Source organism: Sylvia atricapilla, chromosome 17 (assembly GCF_009819655.1).
Source record: "Sylvia atricapilla isolate bSylAtr1 chromosome 17, bSylAtr1.pri, whole genome shotgun sequence".
In the NCBI taxonomy this organism is placed as follows: Eukaryota; Metazoa; Chordata; class Aves; order Passeriformes; family Sylviidae; genus Sylvia; species Sylvia atricapilla.
In genome coordinates this window covers 3136087-3158240 of record NC_089156.1, presented here as the reverse complement: position 1 = coordinate 3158240, position 22154 = coordinate 3136087, and the positions used below count along the sequence as shown (strand labels likewise).

The window sequence follows — 22154 nt, the reverse complement described above, 5'->3', positions numbered from 1 at the left end:
AATGGTAGAGGACAGAGTTCCAGCTGCCTTTATCTGAAAGTGTTCTTGTTGGAATAGTCCAAGGCTATTAATAGTCCTGCAGTTGTGGAAAAGCTGGTCAGTTCTGCTCAGGAGCAGTTGCTTTTTCAGTTGTTCAGACTAGGGGAAGTGAGCTAGCTGCTTGTGTCTGGATGAGTGAAGGCTTTTAAAGTTTTCTTAAAAGAATTGCCTGCTTAGATAGAGAAGGTGCCCAAGAGAAGCACATTGCTCTTAGAGTGTTTCCTTTGCTTAATAGAGATGAATAAAGAAGCTTTTAGCTCATGTCAAGAGCATTTCTCAAATGCATCAGCAGAGGCTGATTTTTAGCATTTGCTCTCCTACAAAAAGGAAGTAGGGGTGTTTAATTATAGGGGTGTTTAGATGCACAAAAAACACTCCCCCTGATATTATTATACATTCAAGAAGACAGAGTGATTAGAGACACCCACTCAAGCACTACATGCTTGGAACAGTGGCTGCTATTCAGCCTGGTAGGGAGACATCCAAGCCGTGATTCTACTCCAAGTTGTTTCCACCTGTATTTTTTTTAGATCCCTGCATAGGTGTGTGCACAGGTGTGCTTGGCTTAGAGCCTGAGTGGAAGGGGCAGAAGATGAGGCTGTTACTCAGACTGGGCTTCACTGCTGTTTCCTCACATTCACACTTAAACTAACCTCTAAACTAATAACTTCTAATACACTGAACCTCATTACTCACACTTAGCCGTGGCATTTAAATGCAGCAATTCCATTCTGGGTCATCAGTGAGGCCACTTATCCTATGAAAGCAGACTGATCCTCCCCACCCCTGGAATAACTGAAGTTTACTGCATCCCAACTCAAACCCTGGTTCCATCTGCTAAAAATTAATCAATATTCTGACATAATTTAGTACAAGAGCAATTGATACAGAGAGCTGGTAGAATCAACTTTATTTACAGAATGTTACTGGGAAAGTGTCAAGTTAAAAAAGTATGAAAACAATCTTACAAGGACAAGCTGGTGATTGCATGTTTTACAGGGATTGTTTTGGGAACAACCACTAGAAGTATGGGTGACCTCCAACAGCTTCCACATTGGAGACTTCAGCTTGCTATTTCCATACAACACTGTCTTCTGCTGCACTGAAACAAACCCACCACAGCACGCTTCCAAGGGTTAGAATACAGACAAGTGATTTCTTTTTCCTGCTGCTGGTTTTGCTTTCAGTGAGACCTAAGAAAGAGCAAGTCTGTGAGAGTTCTGGTTTCACTTTCACCTCTTAAAAGAGCACAATGGCCTAAGCTAGGTAGAGGACATGACAGCAGTACTAGACTCAACACAAGTGAGGGAGTGAAGTGAGGAACCATGCAGAAGGATGGAAGAGAACATTTAACTGTTCAGGGAAGTGAAACAGGCTTAAAAGGAACATAGTATTTTAAAACCAAATATACACAATAAGATCACAAAACTACGCCATCCTCCCCCTTTCAAGCCACAGAATGAGACTCCAAAGGCAAATTTCACAGTAATGGCATCACCAGATGCACACTAGATTGAGGACAGTTCTTGGGACTCCCTTCTTATGAACAGCACTGAAGGCAGTACAGAATATCCACAGCTATGACTGAGGAGTTGAAGGGTGAGGATTCCAAGGCTCCATTTTGATGACCTTTAGTAATTGGCTTGAAAGATTAAAACAAGGAAAATACTGCAGCTAAACAAGGACCAGCACCAGCCCGCTTGAAAGAGCAACAACCAGTAGGTACCTACAGACTGAACATCTGGCTATATCATGACTGCACCAGGTCCCATCCTCAAGGCTCCTGAAGACTAAACGATTCTCTCATTTGGTGGCAAGAGTCACAGGGAATCAGACCTTTGTTACACAGACAGCAAGATGTGGGCTTTTACTTTGACACTTTAGCTACACTGAGTGCACAGTACGTGACAGAGAAATGTGAGAGGGAGACCTAGAGGAGATGAGCAGCAAGAAAAGGCAAAGCAACTTCATCCTGTTCACTCACACTTAGGATATGCAACTTTAATCTTAAAGAAAGTCCCACACGTACAATGGAGAAAGGTCCAAACCATAGGCACAACTAAAGCTCAACTGTTATCAGCTACTCTTATGTACAGCTGTATAGATTCAAAAAGGCTATTCTAGGTGTGTATGTACAAAAGATTGTTTATACACAAGTCTGTACAGAAGGGTCTATACACGTAGTTTTCTGCAGAAGGAATCCACAGCTGCTACCTCTACACTAGAGAATATCAGCACTTCATTCACATATCTTACAAAAACAAACAAACAAAAAAAAAAATAGACACTTCCAGGATTAAACTGGCTTTGTCGTGCATCTAAATTTCTTCAGGCTTCACTATCCAAGCCATAATGGATCCTTTAGTCTTGATGCAGACATGAGACCAGGACAGGTGCCATGTGCTTTAGTCTCTCAAAAGGAAATTTTGCACAGAGTGCTAAAAATAAAAGCCCCAAAAAACCAAACAGAGGTGAAGTCCTGACTATGGACATTTTCATCCAGTCTAAAGAATCACAAATGTTCCACCCAGCGGTCACTGTTCACTGCCGGTATTCCAGTTCATCTACACTGATGACTTTGGATGGCATGGATGGAAGAGGCTGCTGCAACACATCTGAACCAAACCATTTTGCAAGGCCAATGGGAGAGCCACTCCTCTGGCTGGGGCGATGGTCGAGCTGTGTGTGCCCGTGAGATAATCCAGTCCGAGGCAGCACATTTTGAGGGGTTGATGGTGCACCAGCAGGTGATCCCTGTGCTCCAGAGCCTGTGAAATGTAAAGCTATTAGAGGTGGAGTAATACCCAGCACAGATTTGCCCTCGAGCTATCACCTGGTAAGGCATGTGAGCTGCATGTGGCTTTTATTCATTCTATGAGCCCCAGGAAGTCCAGGCACCACGTGTTTATGTTCATTAGTACTCCCATAAATGGCCTGACACTGCCAGTTCCGGACACGGTATCACACGGGTTTGAAGGGAAGACCAGGATCAAATAGCATTTCCCTGGAGAAGGTGGGTGGCCTGTGGCCCAGGAAGGCTGAAAGCTTGCACACATGCTGCAAGAGTCAGATCTGTCAGTAGCAACACACGTTCTGCAACCAAACACTTCACTTGCACTTCGTTCTGGCATAGCAGCCTGCAGTGGCCCAAACCACCCAAGACCCACACCAGGTTAGTGATGATGAATAACTAAATTCAAGTAGGTTCCTGCTAGCACAGTGTACTCCAGGCCCCAGAGTGCAGCCTAGATGTCACACTCCTGCTGTCTGTTTTAGCCTTACCTGATCGTTGTAGCTGCTGTTGCATCATGGCGAGCTGCAGAGGTGTCCCCGAGCGTGGATTTAGGATGTGATGGCTTGCTGTTGGTAGTGGGTAAAAAGGCTGGCCAAGGATGGGAGCAGATATTCCCTGCAAGTGAGACAGGTCCACTCCAGGAGGAAGCATACCTGTTTGAAAATGAGCAAGAAAACTCCTTACCTGATAAGCATAAGGAACTTAATGCAAAACAAAACATATGTATTTAGATAGATTGGAATTTACTGTCTGATTTTAAAGGCCAGTTCTGATATAATAAAGACTACCAGCAGTATCAGTCTGTGCTGTTCCTAACACAAGGTCAGTCTCAAAGAGAACATGCATGAAGAGGGAAAGAAGTATGGATTACCTGCTTGCAGCAGAGGAAGGTGTTGCGGATGGACCCCCTGTGCCATCATTCTCTGGACCAGTCCTGGGTGCAGTTGATGAGCAGGTCGTACAAGTGGTACATGGGGAACAAGGGGTACTTGATGAACAGGACGAAGAAAAGGGCCTCCTGGTACTGGGGAGGCCATTGTAGGAGTCTTCCTACCAGCTGATTTGGGCCTGTAGTCTTGCTCTTTGGTGCAACGATTTGCTTGGGTAAGAGGTGTGGAACATGCAGAGCGTTGCAGTGCAGGTAGTTTGGTACCTAAGGTGGGCAAAGTTCCTTGATCTGCATTCTCCACAGAACTAGACAGTAGGTTATCTGTAGCTAGAATTGAATACAGCTATTACAGTCCACAGCTAGAGGTTGTACCTAACGAAAAGTAAAGCTTAATGATTGGATTTGATCGTTAGATTCCAGAACCAGCTGAACTGTGGTTGCATATATTTAATAGTAAGCATCTTTTTTCTGGATGCTGCCAGCCAAATTATTTCAAAAGACTAATGAGAAGGAATATGTTCCACAAAAATCCCTTTACAGGAAACTTAAAATAGATCAGAATCAGCAGTAACTCCACTTTCGATTCTTATTTTTACTTTTTCTTAGGAATTTTGAACTACAGCATGGATGAGTCAGTGCCAAAGGTCATAGAAGGTACAAGAGATCCTCTCTGGACAAGATTTTAAGTTGGAATTGTGCCCAGAAGTCTAGCTGAAGATGGTTTTTCAGTTTAGCTGTGTTTGGGGTTAACAGCAGCCTTCTATGTATGACATCTACTTAGTAAGATTTGAAACACTAAAGCATCTTCAGAAGCTACTTCCACAGACCATCCAGTTGAGTTAGACAAGGCCTAAAACACCTTGGCATCAACTGCTGCAGTGGAGGTATTTCAGCTGGACTGCTACCATGAACTGCAAGCTGCCTCTGCAGCTACCAGAGCTGAAGCACAGTGCCACGACCATTGGCCATGTCAGTCCGACTGGGTCAGGCAACTGCTGTTGAGCATTTCCTTTAAAATAGCCTCTTACATCAGTTTGGGTGACAAAATGCTTCCCTGATCTGCTGCACTTAACAGCTCAAACTTAACAGTTTTCAGTTCCTGGTATACACAGCTATGGAAGTATTATGGTCACTGAGCTTGTTCAGCAAGAAAAGTTGCAAACAGTTACGGTCCAGGCCTCTAAATGTTGCTCAGAAATTGATAGGAAATAGAGATTAAGTCCCAGCACTACCAGAAGAGTGCACTTAGAAGTGTGTCCCCTCCTCCCACAGGCTCCCTCACTTCTACACCCTCCTCAACTCCACAGATCAGGAACATCTAAAGGTAGCCTGGGTGTATTATGTGCTGAGACAATCTGAGTCTATTCCAAATCCCTTTTGTTTATGGTATTTTGAAGCCATTACAATACCTTCATTTGGTCTCTGATTTTCATCTTTAACATCACTGATTTTCATTTTCCCAGAAACTGGATCCTCTTTGCTTTTCTCCTTGCTCTCATACATCTTGCGAATGACCGAGGTAGGTGTGAAGGAAGGAGACAGCTGCAGAGAACACAGCAAGAAGCAAAGCCTCACCCAGTGCTCATGACCCACACCACAGTATCTCAGTTGTGGGTGGACACCAATTCTAGCACATCCTTTCCATTTAAAGCGCTTTTGGATCAGCTGCTGTGTGCCCATGATTTTACTTCACCTCATTTCATAGCTTTATTCTATAGTTCAAGCATTTCTTCTTAGCTTTTTCCAAGTCCAGTATCAAAATCTGCAGCTGTTCTCGGTTAAATGTACCTTAACAGACTTGAAACAAAATAACTGAGTGCAGTTTAAGTTACAGCTGTTTCCTCTTTGCTATTAGCTCAGAAGAGCAGCTCCATAGATACTGCTATAGAGCTGCTTCATCTGCCTGAACTCAGGGCTGATGTTCTGCACAGAACTATTGCCTCATCTGGGTTTTCCCCCATTCAGAATTTCATAGCATCTGTGGAAGTCACTCATTTGGAATACAAACTTGTATTACTTGTTTCATTTGGCTGGTGACAGTTTGTGTTAGTCCTGAGCTGCAAGTACCAGACTGATCACTTGAAAAATTTAGATCAAAACTGCATTCTATACAGTACTGAAGGCAGAGAGGCAACAGCTTGGCTTTGGGATTTTACTCATTTTCAAAGCGACCCTGAAGTTCCTAGGTATTATTTCAACCCACAGACACTTGGGTCAAACACTTCATACCCAAACACCAGTGTTCTCTGAACCATCCCATGGCTTTCAGCACTCATCTTCTGAAAATTTAAGCACCAAAATATGATGGCCTGAGTTTTTGGAATCACCTTCATTTGGTTTCAGAAGATGAGGTCAAGGTAACATTAATGGAATTTCTTCAGTTTTAGATAAGACAGTGGTCAGAAAAGGCTCTTTTCCAAGGTGAAGACACTCAGCTAAGCATGAAGGGAAACCAATTCCTGTATCACATGGCCACAGATACAACATGAATATGACTAACTCCATGGCCTCCCTTTCTCCCATTGATCCCCACTGCTATCATCTGGTTCCTGCAGACACTTGTACAGCCCTCCCTACAACCACGAACATCAGGTACTGACCATGCTGGTGATGGATGCTGCAGGGGCTGGAGAAGATGCATTCCCTCTGTGTCCTGGTGCAGGGGATTTAGCCACTCGCTGCTGCCTGTGAGGGGACAGGAGTCAGGAGAGGCTCTGCTCTAGGCACAGGATCAAAGGCTGCATTGCCAAGAACCAATGCAATCCTGAGTGATTAGTGCTAATATCTAGTCTAAGACAATAGTCACATTAAAAACCAGTTAATAGCATACCCCTTAAATTTCCCAGTCAGGTGCTCACCTGTTTCTGTAGCCATCTCTGCTTTTGTCCATTTGTGGTTTACCAAAGCCATGCTGATAGAAATTTGCTGCATGTATGGCCAAGTCATGTGGGAGTGCCAGTCCCTCTAATGCAGCTTGCTGGATCTCCAGGGGACTCATCTGAGGTAGAATTGCATAAAAACACACAAGTCAAAACCTGTATTTGGTTGGGGCTTTTAAATACTGAATGTCTTTCAATAGTGAAGATTGACTGCTATAGCTACTAAAGTCTTCCCCGACATCTGCACACCAACAGTCTGTTTTATTAACAGGCAATAGAAGTTTCAAAAAATCTTATGCTTAAGATACTCTAAGATTGACCAAATTGCAATGAGCTTCTGAGGCTGTACTAAATTAGACTTTGCATCCTGACACTCAGAGTAAACTTACAGAAGCATAAACATCTGGATGCAACAGCAAAGTGTTTCCACAAGTTAGCTCTAGACCATGGAACACAAAGAGATGCAAACATTAAGCAAGAAGAATGCCATCTAACCTGTGCAGCAACTGGACTCATGGGCTTCCTTACACCTGGAAATGGATCACCAAGCAACTGCTGAGAACCTTGTCCAAAACCTAAAGAATGTTTAACAGTTGTATTTAACAGTACTAATAGTTTTTTTCAATACACAGAATAAATATCCTGAAGTAAAATAATGCTACATGAATTAAGGATGCCTTGTGAAGACTCAGCTCACCCCTTAAATCCACACAGAGCTACATCTCTTCCTCGTCACAGAGCTGAAGAGGTACAAAGGAGGCTTCTGGTAGTGTTTTGTAATACAAATGGCCAAGTAGTCCTTGAAAGTTATTCTCACACAGTAGCTGAGCACATTATTCCCCACCAGAACTCACTGTGAGGTCTGGCTGATGAATTTCACATTAGAGACTAGTAAGTGAATGGGCACTTTGCACTCAAAGGCAGACACTGCCCTAGCTGCCCACCAAGCACCAGGAAGTTTTTATCGTTCTGGAAAGCAGTCTTAAGAGAAGCTCAGGTATCAAACCCCACTTTGCAAGCAGCCTCACCAATGGGTGAAGATATCCTGTGGCGCAGGTAGTCTGCAGAAGCAGCTCGTGTTGGGAACACAGGTGGCATGGGGGGAGACGGGGCCCTCTGTGTCAGCAAAGAGGCTGCAGGGTCCAAACCACCTATCAGGCCACTTAGCACATTGGATGAAGCAGGTCTGGTGATGGGTGGACCAAGAAGTTCCTAAGAATAAGAAAACAATCTAAATATGACCAATTTACACAAACGAGCTCATTTTACTACACTGCAGGCTGCCCTATTTATAGCAACTTAGAGACAAGGGGGACTTGTGCAACCAGATACACCAACCCTGGTCTGCCCACAATTTGGCACTCAGCAAGCTTTTCATCTTCAAGCTGTAATTACAGGAAATAACACAAGACAAATTTTTAGGTAAACTGATCTAGTCCCTAGCTCTTTTTTCTCTATAGTATCTTGTCTGAGTACTGATCCCGTAATTGCCTTAAATGCCTTATTTTTAAATAATTTTTATTTTCCCACTGGGGATATGTTTTTATGTACTTCCCTCCCCCCAGTTGGAATACCTGCAGAATATTCTTTGATAGAGGCTGGCCTGGCATCTCTGGAGGTGACATTAAGTGGCTTTCAAGGCTCTGCTAAGAAAATGAAAACACTGTAAATTAGACATAGATACAACCAAGCTCATGAAGAGACCATCTACATTTCTCTCAGTGACAGGAATAATTTCATCTTTTCTGTTAGAACAGCAGTTCACACACCAGCCAAATAAAATTTCAGGAAAGTTAAGGGCTGAGCTGGTTTACAGATCTCCCCTATCTAAGAAAAATGCCCTGTGCTAGATTGCATACAGGTAGTTCACTGTGCCTCATTCGAGTTTGGGTCAAATATATGAATATATGTAATTGTGTAAATGGGAGACAGAACACTGAGCCATTGGTTAACTGAAAATACGTACAAACTGAAAAGTATTTCTATGTTAAAGAAATTATTTAAGATATTCTTCTGTGCATCAAAATTAACATTAATGTAGAGAGACACCCAGAAGCAAAAGTCTTGATTTAAGTTCTGAGATCAATCCGGGAAATTCTTCACAGGGCAAATTTGCATTCTTCACTATCTTTTAGTGAAGTGGGATGAGTCTAAAAGTCCTTGGGCATAGTTTGGCAGAAAAAACAAATGCCTCAGACCTACTCAGTTGTTAGAAGTATCTTCTGGTGCCAGAAATATTTACTGACAGCGTTTGGGTCAAGTGCACTGTTTAGGCAGTTAGTGGTAGGATGAAATTTCATCCTACAATCCCTTGCAGTCTAAACCTTACTATCATCTGTTCTTTAACATTAATCTTCCAGCTAACAAGTCCCCACTTCAGTTTCATCTTAGTACAAGTGATGTTAAAAGCCAAGTGTAAAATAATGGACTGTTCACTGACACACCTCTGCTAAACAAATGTCACTAAAACATCTGGGCTTCAGGCAAGGGTTGGCTGCTGTCCCCCTGCTAGCACAGGCCACCAGAGCACTGGCTGCTACTTACATTGACTTTGGGCTGTGAAGGCAGAGTCCCACTTGCCTTCATGCTGCTGACCAGTTTGTTAAACGCAGTCATATCCCCATCCTTCTTCAGCTGTCTGGAGCCACTGACATTCAGGGCTTCTTCCATTTGCTCAGCCATAAAGGGAGTGGCAATTTTTCCCTCCTGATCCACTTTTAGGCCTTTTAGCCCAGCTTCAACTTCCTCCACTGAAAGTACAACTCCTGAATGTGCTGAGAAATAGGGGAGAAATACTGGTAAAACACAGTTCTGCTCTCAAGTGAGCTAATAATTCTTGTGCAGGTGTTGAATAGAAGTTGTTTGAAAACTAGGAACAGCTAAAAACTTTTTTGATATTGATACTAGCTGTCAAACCATGACTGACCTGTGTTTAGACAGACATTCTAATATATCCAAATTGAGAGAACTGACATGCACAACTACTGCCATGTAAGACACCACAAGAGCCTCTTTAGGCTTCAGCTACTGAATTCTCACTCACTTATCCTGAAAGAAATGTTACTACATTTTACAACTTTGCCAGCATTTCACAGAGAACATTCACGTGACAATTGAGTTGTTTCTTTTTCAGTTAGGAAAGTTTCATTTATCTTATACTCCAGGAAACCAGATGGTTTTACAGCCACAGTGCGAACCACGTCAAATTTCTGAAGCTATCATAAGTAGAAAGAATACACACCTGGAAATCTAGATGCTTTAGAGACTCAGCTACACACTTCAGCTCAGTGTGTATAAAGTTTGAAGTAGATTTTTTGCTTGGAAATTAAAGCCTCTTATAGAAAGATTTCACTGGCATAACCAGTATAAGGTACAATGCTCTTGACAGTACTTTTTTCCTGTATATGCATATATATATACACACACATATATAAACACCTACTGGTGCCTGACATCAAGGCTAAACATGCTTTATGAACCAGCTAACACACATCACAAGGTATGACACCTTAAAAGAAAAGGAAGAAGAGACAGAAGCATGCCATGGGTTGCAGATGTTGGCCCAAAGAAATAAGATTTACTGGAAATTTGGCCAAGAAGGTGGAGAAAAGAAACAATGATGCAGACATGCACAGCATGGAACATGAGTAAATATGTTGGTGGAGAGGAATTGAACTGAAAACTCCACAACACTTGAAGAGCTGTACAGCATTTTATGGGAATGGAGAGCCTCACATCAGGTACTTTTGAGGGAATGGAAGCTTCCCCAGATTTTTGTTCCTTCATCCTTGGTTTTGTGAGGATCAAAGTTGAAAAAGTTTTTAGTAGGAAAGTCAGACTAAGCAGAATAGAAATAGAACTACAAGTCTTTAAGTGAAATTAAGGAAGTTCTCCACATGCTAGCCACACTCTCAGACTGGATGCTGAAGAATATTTGCAGTGCTTAGACGCTTTCTTTCCTAGCTGCTTCACATCAGTCAGAGGGGCTTCACTTTTTCTTCAGTCCAGTTTACATGGCAATACATGCTGCTTGCCAAAGAGAAACCAATCTGGATTTAGACCTCAAGATTTCACAGAACACATGCACTTTGTACACTCCATGCATGCTATGGGCCCAGACATGCAAATCCCTAAGTTGGAGGTACCCTTGGAAAAATAAGCTTAAAAAAAAAAATCATATTCTCAAGCCACTGTTCAACTTCTTAGTTACTGACATTCAATGGATCAATGTGATCCATTATGGACACTGTCAAGGATGACTTACACTGTTGGTTTTTGGTAAACGAATTTAAATGCCACAGTTTCAGAGCTGACATTACCAGTCACCAGTATGAAAAACCTTAGGCAAATGCCACACACAAAGCTGGAAACTCAGATCAAGACTTGCATCATCTTAACATTTTCTGGCCACTAAAGCAGTCTGATATCATCCTGTGACTAGGATGAGAAGAGTCAGTGATGATAGTGACACAACTGAGAGCTGCTGAACACTGAGTTTTCAGTACTGTAAGTAAATCTATAACACTGCCTACTCTTGGATCTGGCAGTTGAGGTTTCCAGAATACCAAGCCTCTTGCTGGGAGATACTGCATCACAAGAACTTGACAATAGCTGAAGAGGCACTTACTGCTCTCTCTAAGCTTTTCCTTGTTGGCTGAAAGACTTGAGAGAAGAGGTTTTAAGTCCACTTTGGCTTTCTGTAGCATTTCTAGGATGTCCACTTTGTTTTCAGAGTGGTCTTCCAATGGAATGGGAGCAAAGTAGTTTCCAGAGTTCTGGCCAGGGGAGAGAATGGCTTGCTCTAGACCTGAAACAGCAAAACCAGGAGCACTGCGACATCATTTTACCAACCCAATGGCTCAAGATGAACAACACTGGCAACCAACTCCAACATGCCACTGCAAAGTTATGCCTCACACCCCTTGCCCAAGATCAGCTGGAAAGTCATCAGGAAGCACAGACAAGAACATGTATTAAAAAGAACTTACAGCTGCTTACTCTAAGAGCTTCCAAAAGAATGCCAGGTGCTTAAACTGTGGGAGAATTCACTGTCCTAAAGCCTTATCTGCCATCGCTTATTGAATGAGTAAGAGAGAATGTGGAAGGAGCTAGCTGGCCCTGCACTGTCCTGCAGCCTTACCTGCTAGCCTCTCCAGTTCCTCATGAGGGGTAGATCTCAAGCTGCTTGAGCGACTTCCAGAACGACTGGGATTGGAAAACCACCTGCTGAACCTGCTGGCAGACACTGAACCTTCCCCCAGCACATCCTCTATCATCTAAGGGAGGGAGAAAAGAACAAAAGCAAGATCAGCAACATCTCTGAGAAGTTTTACTGTGCAAGCAAGATTCTTCTGCTACAGACAACTAAATGCTGCTCCCGAGTTTCAAAGCTTGGATCTGCTGTTTTCCTGCAGTTAACACAACCCAGTGTACATCTCTGACACCAAACATTTACTCACAGTAAAACCGTAACTGAAAAAGCCCAATCAGAGCACACAAAGACCATTAACCACACCAGTTTAAAGTAGATGTGTCAAAAGAACCCCAAGTATTTAAAAACCAGTGCATTATAAAAATAAACTAAAGCTTCTCCTATCCTGCAGGACAGTACCCAGTTAAAGCCTGGCTCAATAGGCACAGATGCAGTTTCAAGGGAGCATGTTCTCCTTTAGACAAAGGAAGAGCACCTTCTTCCTCTCAGAGAAATTTTTTCCTGAAACAAGGAGTACTCAACACTATTTACAACAGAGCAAAAAATAGTTGGTTTTGATTGTTTAACTCTAATATATTAGAAGAATTAAGACAAGAAACATACAAACCTACGATAACACTTGTCACAGACATATTACCAGTACAAAGAAACTCACTTTTAAGACAAGTTACAACATCTGCCCATCTGTTTCATCAGCAGGTATTTTCACTTGGAACTCCCTGCTTTTGAAAGAACTCACTATCTTGCATGTATGCTGAAAATCAGATTATCAAGTCTAAAGAAACTATTTACATCTTCTATAGGGAGTTGTATCTGTCCTCCATGTATTTACCAAATTCCTGGCACCATACGATGACTCTTTTCTAATGCAAGCAGCTTGTCCACATTAAAGACTAGGTCGGAAGTCAATTTTTTCTTAAACTTCAGTGTTTCTAAACCATGTCAGATCTGTTTGCTTGCAGTCAGAACACAACTTTTGACTTTGGAGTGAATTGGTAGGCTGTGTTTATCCAACACAGGAGTAATAGTTCTAAAAAATGAATTAACCTCTTAAAGGTTAAAATAATAAAGATTCAAACCCTTTCAGATATACATCCTTTCAGGCACATTACCACTAGTGTCTCCAGGCTCAAAGCCTGCCAGGAATTCTGCACAGAAGATCTGTTTCCTACAATTTACAGACTCAGACAGAAAAGGTTGTCTTCAGATAGACTAAATTTGTAGAGTCAACCTTCTCTGAACATATCTTTAATAATTTCAGAGATGATCCATTCAGAATGTCAATTTTGAGCCTTCAAGTAGTGACCAAAAGAAAGGAAAACCAGTCAGTTAGTTTGCCTCAAACAGTTTGGAGATGGAGCCAGAGCCAGGGATAACACTTAGGCACAAACATCCTAACGTTCCAAAGCTAAATCTCTACAAATCCATCTTAAACTCACACACTTCATAAAGGAACTTCCACAAAGCAAGAACTTTTAGCTTTCACAGCATGCAGCTGCAGCAAAAATGCTTCTCATGAATATACCCAGTCTTAAACCCCAGAAAACTCACTGAAGCCAGGCCAGGAACACTTTTATCCAAGTTAAAGAACTCATTGAAGTCAAACTCTCCTGGAGCTGGTTCTTGTAAAACAGCTTCTCTCGGAACTTCTTGATCTGCTGGAGTTTCATTGGCAAGGACAGTTTGCACTTCATCCTCTTCTGCCACTCCACCATTGCATTCTATGCCTTGAAAAGAAAATCAAGTGACTGCTGAATCACTGAATCTGACTGTTTCCTGTGGGAACAGTGCCTGACAGCCAATGCTCTTGCCCCAGGGGTTAGAAGCACAGGCCCAAAGAAACCCAGCCCCCAAATGACATCTCATCAGTGACACTGTGCTGGCTCCTGCAAGAGAAAACAGCACCCACTGCAACACCGAGCACAGAGGTTCTAGTCTGGCAAGACTATCTAGCTTAAAAAAAATAAGAACTGTCATTGAACTGTGCACAAAACTGCATCCCGATCAGCCTGGGCTGTTATGCCACACCAAGCACATACAGCTGCTGCAGAAAGTCAACAGCTGCTGCTGTTTTTCCATCAAGAATCCTTTGGCACCTCCTGCCTTCTTGACATGGGTTCTTAATAGTCAGCATATGACAAATACTGCTTCTCCTCCATCAGGAGCAAGGCACTTCCCACTTTAAATACTTCTCAGCAAGCTTGCACAGGGCACTGCAAACAAGTTGTGACATGGCTACAAACTCCTGTGCTTGGAACTGCACTACAATCCAGTTATGGTGTCCACCTGCAGAATTCTTAGCATTAAAAAGTCATCTTCTCTCTTGCCATACCACATTTTTTTTAATAAACCAGTGACTGCACACAAATTCAAGTCTCCTAGTTCAGTTTAAAGCTATGTTACTGACAGCTGTATGCCCAGATCAATGTTCCTAATCTTAGTATTACCAATAAGGAAAAAATATTTCAAGTATCTCAGAGCATCAGCTTCATTTAAACAAAGCCTTCAGCACCCAGCAGGATAAAGAAAAGGACAAGACCTTTATAATAACCTGTCAACTTCTGATATCATTCAACATCCATACAAGGTTTTTTCCCAGCCTCTCAATCCTGCTTCTCTTTGGGGGAAAAAAAAAAAAAAGTAACTTAGCATCTAACTGATCTTGCAGATTACAAATACCATTACAGGCTTTACATCTTGTGCTTCAGGATGACCAAAAGCTCTGCAAGTTTAAGATAAAGGTTTGCATTTACACTTGTCTGGATCTGTAACAGTCACCTCTACACCCAGCAACCTGCCCCATCAGCAAATCAAGCAGACAAGCAGAGCTTTTGTGAAATCTGCCCTTACCTTCTTTCAGTGAGGCCGTGCGTCGCCTCGTACGTTTTCTCCCTTTGTGATCTTCCTCCAAAATTTTATCATCAAATCCTGTGAGCTCAATGGTTTCAGACTGACTTGTAGGCCCAGCAGAGAACCACTCAGGCTCCTCTTCAGTGTAGGAATCATTCCTTCTTCGCTCCCCAAAGACACGTTTGCTGTCACCAAATTCCCTCTGAAGGGGGATATTAAAAACATTAGCATTAATAGAACGCTAAAGGTTCTTCCTCAACTTCCACCTTTCACACCAGTCCTGGGTATTTTTAAATGTGTATACAACCTCTCTGTAAACTCTGTAAGGTTTACATTTTAAGCTTCACAGCTGAATTTCTGCTTCATTACACCAAAAGTTATTGATCTGCAAGTGCTTCTATAAATTCAGTTTTGCAGCCTGAGTGTTAGCAGTTCATTTTTTTAAAAAAAGAAAAAGGTATTAAAAAAAGGCTGAAAGCATGGAAAGCTCCCCTTTCCTGAAGTTAAAGACAATGCTTGCTGACAACTGCCAAGTCAAGAACTACAAAGGAAGTATCAGACTTCTGAATCTCTTGCTGGTCAAAGCCAGCCACAGGCAGGGTTTGTCTGATGAACAGTATGACATGCATTCCTGTGGAGCTCTCTGAAGGAATGTAACTAGGTTCTGAAGGACTGAGTACTCACCCTTCAGACCCTAAGAATGAAGGGGCTGCTTGCACAGAACACTTTACTGCTGTAAGCAGCCCACCTGCCCCCGGTGCCTTTAGTGCCAGGTGACCAACCCCCGCTTTAAAGCGCCGTCAGGACAAGAAGGAACACACCCTGAAGCGTTTATCTTTGTAGTCCCTGTCCCGATCGCGGTCCCTGGCATCCCTGGAGTCCCCCCCGCGATGGTCCTTGTCGAAGTTCCTGGAGGAGATGATCCTGCCGCTGCCGATCCTGCGGCCGCCGATGACACGGACGCCGTCGCTGTCCTTCTCCAGGGGGCTCCCGGCCCGGCGGGAGCTGACCGAGGCGGTCACATGGCAGCCGCCGCCAAAGCTCCGCCTCTGGGGGCTCAGCACCACGTCCAAGTCATCCTCCTTCACTCGCTCCCTCGGGTCTGCAAGTCGAGGACCACACAAAAACCACTGAATTCCATGCGTTAGTAAAGATAAGTGAGTTCTCTGTATAGCAGCCTTTTGTTCCATAGCCTTGTTGCTGTCCCAAGGCTTTTAAAGGAAAATGCCCATGATTTATTTCTGTGAAGCTGTACCACAGGAAGTGCAAAGAAAACATTTACAGCTGGTATTGAGGAACTACTGCGGTCTCCTAGGAAGTACCTGCTTTCCCACTATAGACCTCCTAAGTACTCAGCCTTGAGCTGCAGGGAAATTGTCCCAGCACTTGCATTTTACTTCTGTATTCACTACTACATGGCAAGTCTAGGAGGATATAACTGACTGTTGCCAGGCTTGTTCTTAGATAACAGTCACCAGAAAACCCACTATAGTCTAGTTGGAACAACCAGGATTTCTTTGACACTTACCCTATGCAGTCAAACCACTTTCAGACTTTATTTAGTCTCCTTTGTGTTATCCCAACAGAAAAGTTTTGCCAAAAGCCCAGGTTCAGCTTCGAGCAATGTGCTGTGGAACACACTCACCTACTATCCTACGCATAAGAGAAGTCCGATCTGAATCCAAATCTTTTTTAAAGCTTTCCACTGGTGAAGTTCTTCCTGAAGTTGGATATAAAGATGCATGCCACTTCTCTGGATCCCAGACACCATCACTAGGAAAATAAAATTGCAGGATTGTTTGCCACCTTGTAGTCTAATAAATACTTCATAATGTTGCTGCTGGAAACCTAGAATTCACTGGTTAGCAACCTGTACAAGTGAATTATCTTTCATATTCAACTTCTAAATCTGCCTTACTACGGTTTATTACTTCACACACAGTATTTGGATCTCTTCTGTAACAGCAAAGTAGTAAAATACCCAGTATCAGATTTTAAAAGACTGAAGCTTGCCTGGTACACTGAAAAACAGTTCAAGCAGCTCATACTGTGCTGCTCTTAAGCATTTGGGTAATTTTACCTCAATCTCACACTTGTACAATAAATTCATCTGAATTGTAAAGAAACTGCTGCTTAATAAACTTACACACACCAGCCAAGAACACTCACCTCCATTGTTTTATTGAGGTACAGTGACAACATGGGAGAGTAATCCACTGAGCAAGGCAGCTTGTTACAGCCTGACCCAGACTGTACTACACACCCATCTGTGTTCTTGGTACTTTTGCCTGAAAAACTCTGTAAGCCTTGTGCTGTGTGAAGTTATGAGAGCCAGCTGAAAATAATCTCTGTTCAAAGAACAAAATCCCTGGCCACAGCACTGAGCCTTTCCTAGTAGATTACTACTTCTGAAATCTGGACCCTGTAGCAGTCTGAACTTTGCAGCACATATACCTCCCATCTACATAAGAGCATTTCTTGGCTAAGTTTTTTGCAACTTAAACTTTTACTTTGAAAGAAATGCACATAGCCTTTGTATAATCAAGAAAATACCTGTCATATTTTTCAGAAAGACAAGAAGGTCTTTTCTTAGAGTAGGGGCGCTCTTTAATATCCAGCAGTTCCTCCTAGGAAAAAAAAAGTTTAAAAAAAATCAAGACATGAGTTTCAATTCACACCCAGACAAGATTTAAGTGACTCAAACCATCTATTCCATACTGCCTGCTCAATTGAGTGTTTTCATTTGACAGCCCAGGTTTCCTAATATGCTGTTTTATATCCTGTGAAATACAGCACCAAACGTTTATATTTCAGTTGTTCTACCAGTGGCCCCTGACCAAACCCTTGTTGGAAGCACTAAGCCTTACTAGGCCAGGTTCAGCCCTCGTGAACACTCCAAGGCTCTTCACACCATAAATGTTTACGTATTCACTTCCCTGGACAGCTCAGCTTATAAGCAACACAGGCACCATGGACACCAGAGCTGGTGAGTTCTCAAGAAGGAATCAAAATTGCTGTGGTTAATGCTATAGGAGGTTCAGCAGGTAAAAAAAGCATTAGCACAATTCCAGTTACTGGTGAAAATCTGGAAATTCTAGACAAGCTTGCCATTTCTGACCACCACCAACTCCAAGATATCATTAATATGTGTTAGACAATTACCCATTCCACCCAACACCATATCAATGCTGAATGATAACTTGTTTTCCCACTTTCTCCCAGCTTTGAACAGCCCTTAGTTAACCACTGCACACCCTGAGCAGCCAGTCCCTTCACTGGCAACCAGTGAGTCTCACTGCAGTTTGCTGTGTTCAGAAAGCATGATCAGTGGTGTGACCATCAGTGCTTTAAATCGACATTACCTCTGCTGCAGTTCAGATGCACATTTCCATTTACACTTACCCCTTCTCCCAAGATCCCCTTCCTTCAACCTGCCTCACTCCCAACTGAATTGTACTGAATTGATTCAGAACTGTGCACTGAGCAGTGGGCAGCTGGAAGGATAAAGAAATCCTTACAGCAGACACCATAATCAGCCAAAGTGAAAGAAATCTCTTTACCTTTTGTCCCACAAAATACAATATCCTTCAGAACTTTTACATCGTTTTTCCCACGTGATTAAAATCAGTTCATTAACTATGTGAGTTTGACACTTGTTCTAGATGGCAATTTGGTAGCCAGACAAAACATTAACATCCCCCTCACTCCAAGCATCACCCTGTATTAGACCTCAGCAAAAAGAGCTCCATTAAAGGGAGCCTGGCCTCCCTGCCCACAGCTTCCCAAAATAAACCCCAATCTGGGATACAGTCAGAGCCTGATGCAGATACTACAAGTATTAACAGCCCTGTCCATCACCAGATGGGGAATCTGGTTTTGCTGGCCACGAGAGGGAGTCTACAGGCTCTCATTCACATCCTATCACAATTCTTCCACTCAAGTGAGGAAAATTTGAATTGTTTCTTGCCTTTCATTCATTAGCTGTGCACCCTTGGAGGAACAGATTCCCAAGAACTAGAAAACACACAGCTTAAACTGTACAGCACTCCTGTAACACAGGAGATAAATGCTGGCACTGCCACGTGTGGGGTTTTGTGTTTAATTCACACACATCCTAAGCAGGCTGGGAGGAAAAGTGTGCTTAGCTGCTATCAAACAGTTTTAAGCAAAAAAGCTTAGAACTATTCATAGTATGAGCCAGATGCTTTCCTAGTGGTAGTAAGTGAATACAGAGCAGTAAAGAAAAATCACACTCCTTTCCAACTCTGCAGCACATATGCCAAAACAGTGCTCCCTCAATCCTTAATTAATAGGAAGCTGGAACACATGAAAATGCCCAACAACGCTGACTACCTCACCAAAATATTTGAGCTGTAACATGTAGAGAAAGCATATGATGCAAAGTATTTTAACACAGACTGATTTCTGGTATTTCTTGATTTAGGCTCCTTGGAAACCAACTGATAAACAAGACCAGGCACCTTCTGGCACTAGTTCTGCAACTTTATCCTGGTCAGAACTATAGGTACTGAATTAACAAAACTGAAGCTACAAATGCACTTGTTTCAGTAAACAGCCACCACCAGCACGGGCTGAATGCTGCCCCAAAAAGCAGAGCAGAAACTGAAGCTGCATTCAGTTACTACACAAGAAGAATTAGGCAAGACTGAAGGAGAAGAGAGGCCACTTTTTCAGCAGGGGAGTTTTAAAAGCAGCTCCTCTCTTTCACTTAGCAGTTAACTGACTAACTAGGTCTGAATATCAGCATACTGTGCACCTTTAAAAGTTAAGGGCACATCTTCTCTAAAAAGTTAGAGAGAATTAAAATCTGTACTATTCCCAAGAAGTTCTGCCAATTTCAAAGTACGTGGTTTATTGTTGATGTCTACTTAAAATAAGCCAGAGCTCTACTATCTCAACAGAACAGAGCCACAATGATATTTTTTTTTCTTTAAAAAACAATCTACTAAAAAGCCAACAGCTCCAAATTCTCAAGAAAGATAACACAGCCAGCAACAGTAAACTATCTCACCCTGTTCCACACTTCAGGCCATTTGCTGCCAATATCTTAACAGCTTTTCACAAAGCAATGACCACCTGTTCCCACAGCTTGCAGCCATGGGAAAATCAACCACCATTACAGACTCTTTCCAGAGGCATTTTTCACCAATGATACCAAAATCCCAAACAAAATTTGAATCCTAAACCCCACAGCATATCAAACTCACTTTTTAGTGGAACAATCTTGTTTTTTGACTTGCAAGTTATTTGGCTCTTCCTCTTCCACTCACACATACATTTTTAGGCACCACAGTTAAACAAAAGCACCTGTGTTCATGTTTCAGCATTAAGCACTCATTGGAGTTACAACTGTTTAAGCCTTCCAGCAATCAAATACGAGCTCTTTTGTAACTCTAAGGTAACAAAAGGCATCCAGTAAACATATAAGAGGTCCTGGTAATATCCAGTATCCTACACCTTCCCAGGAAATGGCACGTACTGCAAGGAAACACTTCTGTCAACTTTCTAAAAGAACACCGCTGAACACAGAACTACGAAGTGCTTGAGAAAGCTGGTAGAACAACATACTTCAGTCCCTACAATAATCTCTCAGCACACGCTGCGGGGTGCTCAGATATTAAAATAAGGTGGTGGGAAATAAAAGCATATCGAGGACAAGATTGCACAACTGCATCACCTGCTCGTTTGATACCACCTTGCAAACCCTAATCTAAGCAAAGGCTTTTCAGCTTCCACCTCACTGATTCCCTCTCCCAGGAGCCTCCACCTCCCACTCTACTCCTGTGACCGAAAGTTCCACGCACAACTCAGAGATCAAAAGAGAGTGAGCTGACCTTTGTGTAACGATGTGGGTATTTAGTTGTAATTCTGTTCAGCTCCAGAAAAGCATCGCCATTTTCAGTTTCTGTTGCACCTCCTCTTTTATCCATGGTTACTTCAAAGCCTTTGACCGCGGAGCTAATTAAAACAAAACCAACCCGTCAGATTTCGAGACGTACCTTTCCAGAGGGTGCATTTTCTCTCCAGCCCGAGTCAGTTTAGCACTCGGGCACGGCAAAGCAGAGCCGCGCTCCCCAGAAGCGCCGGTCCCCTGCCAGCCGTGCCCCATCCCCCGGCCCAGCCGGGCGGCTCCGGCAGCAGGCTCCGGGCGGCTCCGGCGGCGCGGCCGGCCGTGCCCCGCGCCCAGCGGCCCGGGCACCGTGGGCACGGCTCTGCGGGCACGGCCGGGGCGCGTGTGCCGGGACCCGCGCCCACACAGCGCACACAGCGCACACAGCCCGCGGGGCCCTCGGCCGCCGCTCGCCCTGCGGCGCGGGGGCAGCGCGGCCCAGGGGCCGTCCCGAGGCGCCGGAGCCGCGGCGGGGAGCGGCGGCAGCGGGGCGGGTGACTCAGCGGATCCCCGCCCGGCCGCACTCACCGGCGGGTGTCCCGCGCCGCTCCGCTCCGCTCCAGGCCTCACCGCCGCCCGCGGCGTTTCCTGCTCCGGCCGCCGGCCCCACTTCTCCCCCGCCCGTCCCCACCCGAGGGGCCGCACGCGCCCCGGGCCGGCGCCGCCGCCGCCGCCCCCCCAGCCCCGGCCGCCCCGCGCGCCGCCGCCGCTCCCGCTCCGCCCGGCGCCGCCTCCGCTCAGCCGCCGTAGCCGGGGCCTCGCGCCGCCCGCTCCGCACCCATTTAACGCCCCGCGCGCAGGCGCGTCGGGCGCGCGCACCGGGGGCTCCCCGCCCGCCGCCTGACCGGGGATCGGCGGCGGGAGGCGCTGAGGGCGCCGGGGCCGCGCTCCTCCCTGTGCCCCCGCCGCCGGCCGCCCGCGGAACCGGCGTCTCACCTTGCGAGCGATGCGGTGGGTGAGAAGAGGCGCGGGGCTCGGCGAGGGCCCGCAGGCAGTCTGGGAGGGCAGCCCTGCGGGAGAGGCGGCCGCCGGCGGGATGCGGTGCGCGCCATGTGCGGGGCGGCAGAAGGATCGGCCCGTCCCTGTCCCGGGACCGTCCCCGTGTCCCCGTGTCGCCTCAGGGGGAGCGCGGGGTGAGAGAAGGGCGGGAAGCGGCGGGGCGGTGGCGGCTGAGATGAGCTGAGAGCGCGCTCCCCGCGGCCCCGCGCGTTCGCGTGGTCAGTGGCGGGCTCACGGGGAGCGCCCGGGGGAGCGCGCCTTGGGCACCGTGAGCACACGTCCCGCTGTCCTCAGCCCGCACCGGCCTCCTGTCGCTTCAGAGTCTGCTATTCCCCTGGGACAGCAGCGCTAGGTTGGTGCAGTGAGCGGAGACGATCCGGAGGCACCAGGGAAGTCTTTCAGTTTTTGCTAATAAGGAACAGACATTGTTTGCAGTATCAGTTTGAGGAATTTACTGAGCGAGATCGCCTGCTCCGTTTGCCCACTGCTCAGTCCCCAGGACTCGCAGCCATTCTGCCACAGGAGCCCAGCGGGGCCACAACACCTTGGGCAGAGAGGTCTGTGTAGGAACAGCGAATTTC

General features: G+C 44.8%; 1 protein-coding gene across 5 annotated transcripts; it reads right to left on the bottom strand.

Annotated features, from left to right (window-relative positions):
- Nucleotides 1–932: 932 nt before the first annotated feature.
- EIF4ENIF1 (eukaryotic translation initiation factor 4E nuclear import factor 1) lies at nucleotides 933–21235 on the bottom strand. Of its 5 annotated transcripts, none has more exons than XM_066331264.1 (19): nucleotides 21103–21235; nucleotides 20519–20642; nucleotides 17217–17290; nucleotides 16309–16436; nucleotides 15485–15765; nucleotides 14664–14865; nucleotides 13365–13540; nucleotides 11742–11877; nucleotides 11229–11408; nucleotides 9146–9375; nucleotides 8176–8247; nucleotides 7630–7813; nucleotides 7097–7176; nucleotides 6581–6720; nucleotides 6323–6407; nucleotides 5132–5264; nucleotides 3705–4049; nucleotides 3322–3486; nucleotides 933–2807 (listed from the first exon to the last, which is right to left on the bottom strand). In XM_066331264.1, the coding sequence occupies exons 2-19, from the start codon at nucleotides 20612–20614 to the stop codon at nucleotides 2581–2583; spliced, it is 2934 nt and encodes a 977-aa protein (XP_066187361.1). In that variant the 5' UTR covers nucleotides 20615–20642; nucleotides 21103–21235; the 3' UTR covers nucleotides 933–2580. The 5 variants fall into 5 exon arrangements, with proteins under 5 accessions (XP_066187361.1, XP_066187363.1, XP_066187365.1 ...); XM_066331266.1 differs by having other exon boundaries at nucleotides 3705–3986; XM_066331268.1 differs by having other exon boundaries at nucleotides 3705–3767.
- Nucleotides 21236–22154: the final 919 nt, after the last annotated feature.

Bases quoted from the DNA above. Each gene is read 5' to 3' on its own strand.
- EIF4ENIF1 (XM_066331264.1), bottom strand. From the start codon at position 20,614: ATGGATAAAAGAGGAGGTGCAACAGAAACTGAAAATGGCGATGCTTTT. The intron at 17,291-20,518 runs GTCAGCTCACTC...TTTTTTTCCTAG, and splicing joins ACCCACATCGTTACACAAAG to GAGGAACTGCTGGATATTAA. The intron at 3,487-3,704 runs GTAATCCATACT...ATTTTCAAACAG, and splicing joins CCTTCCTCTGCTGCAAGCAG to GTATGCTTCCTCCTGGAGTG.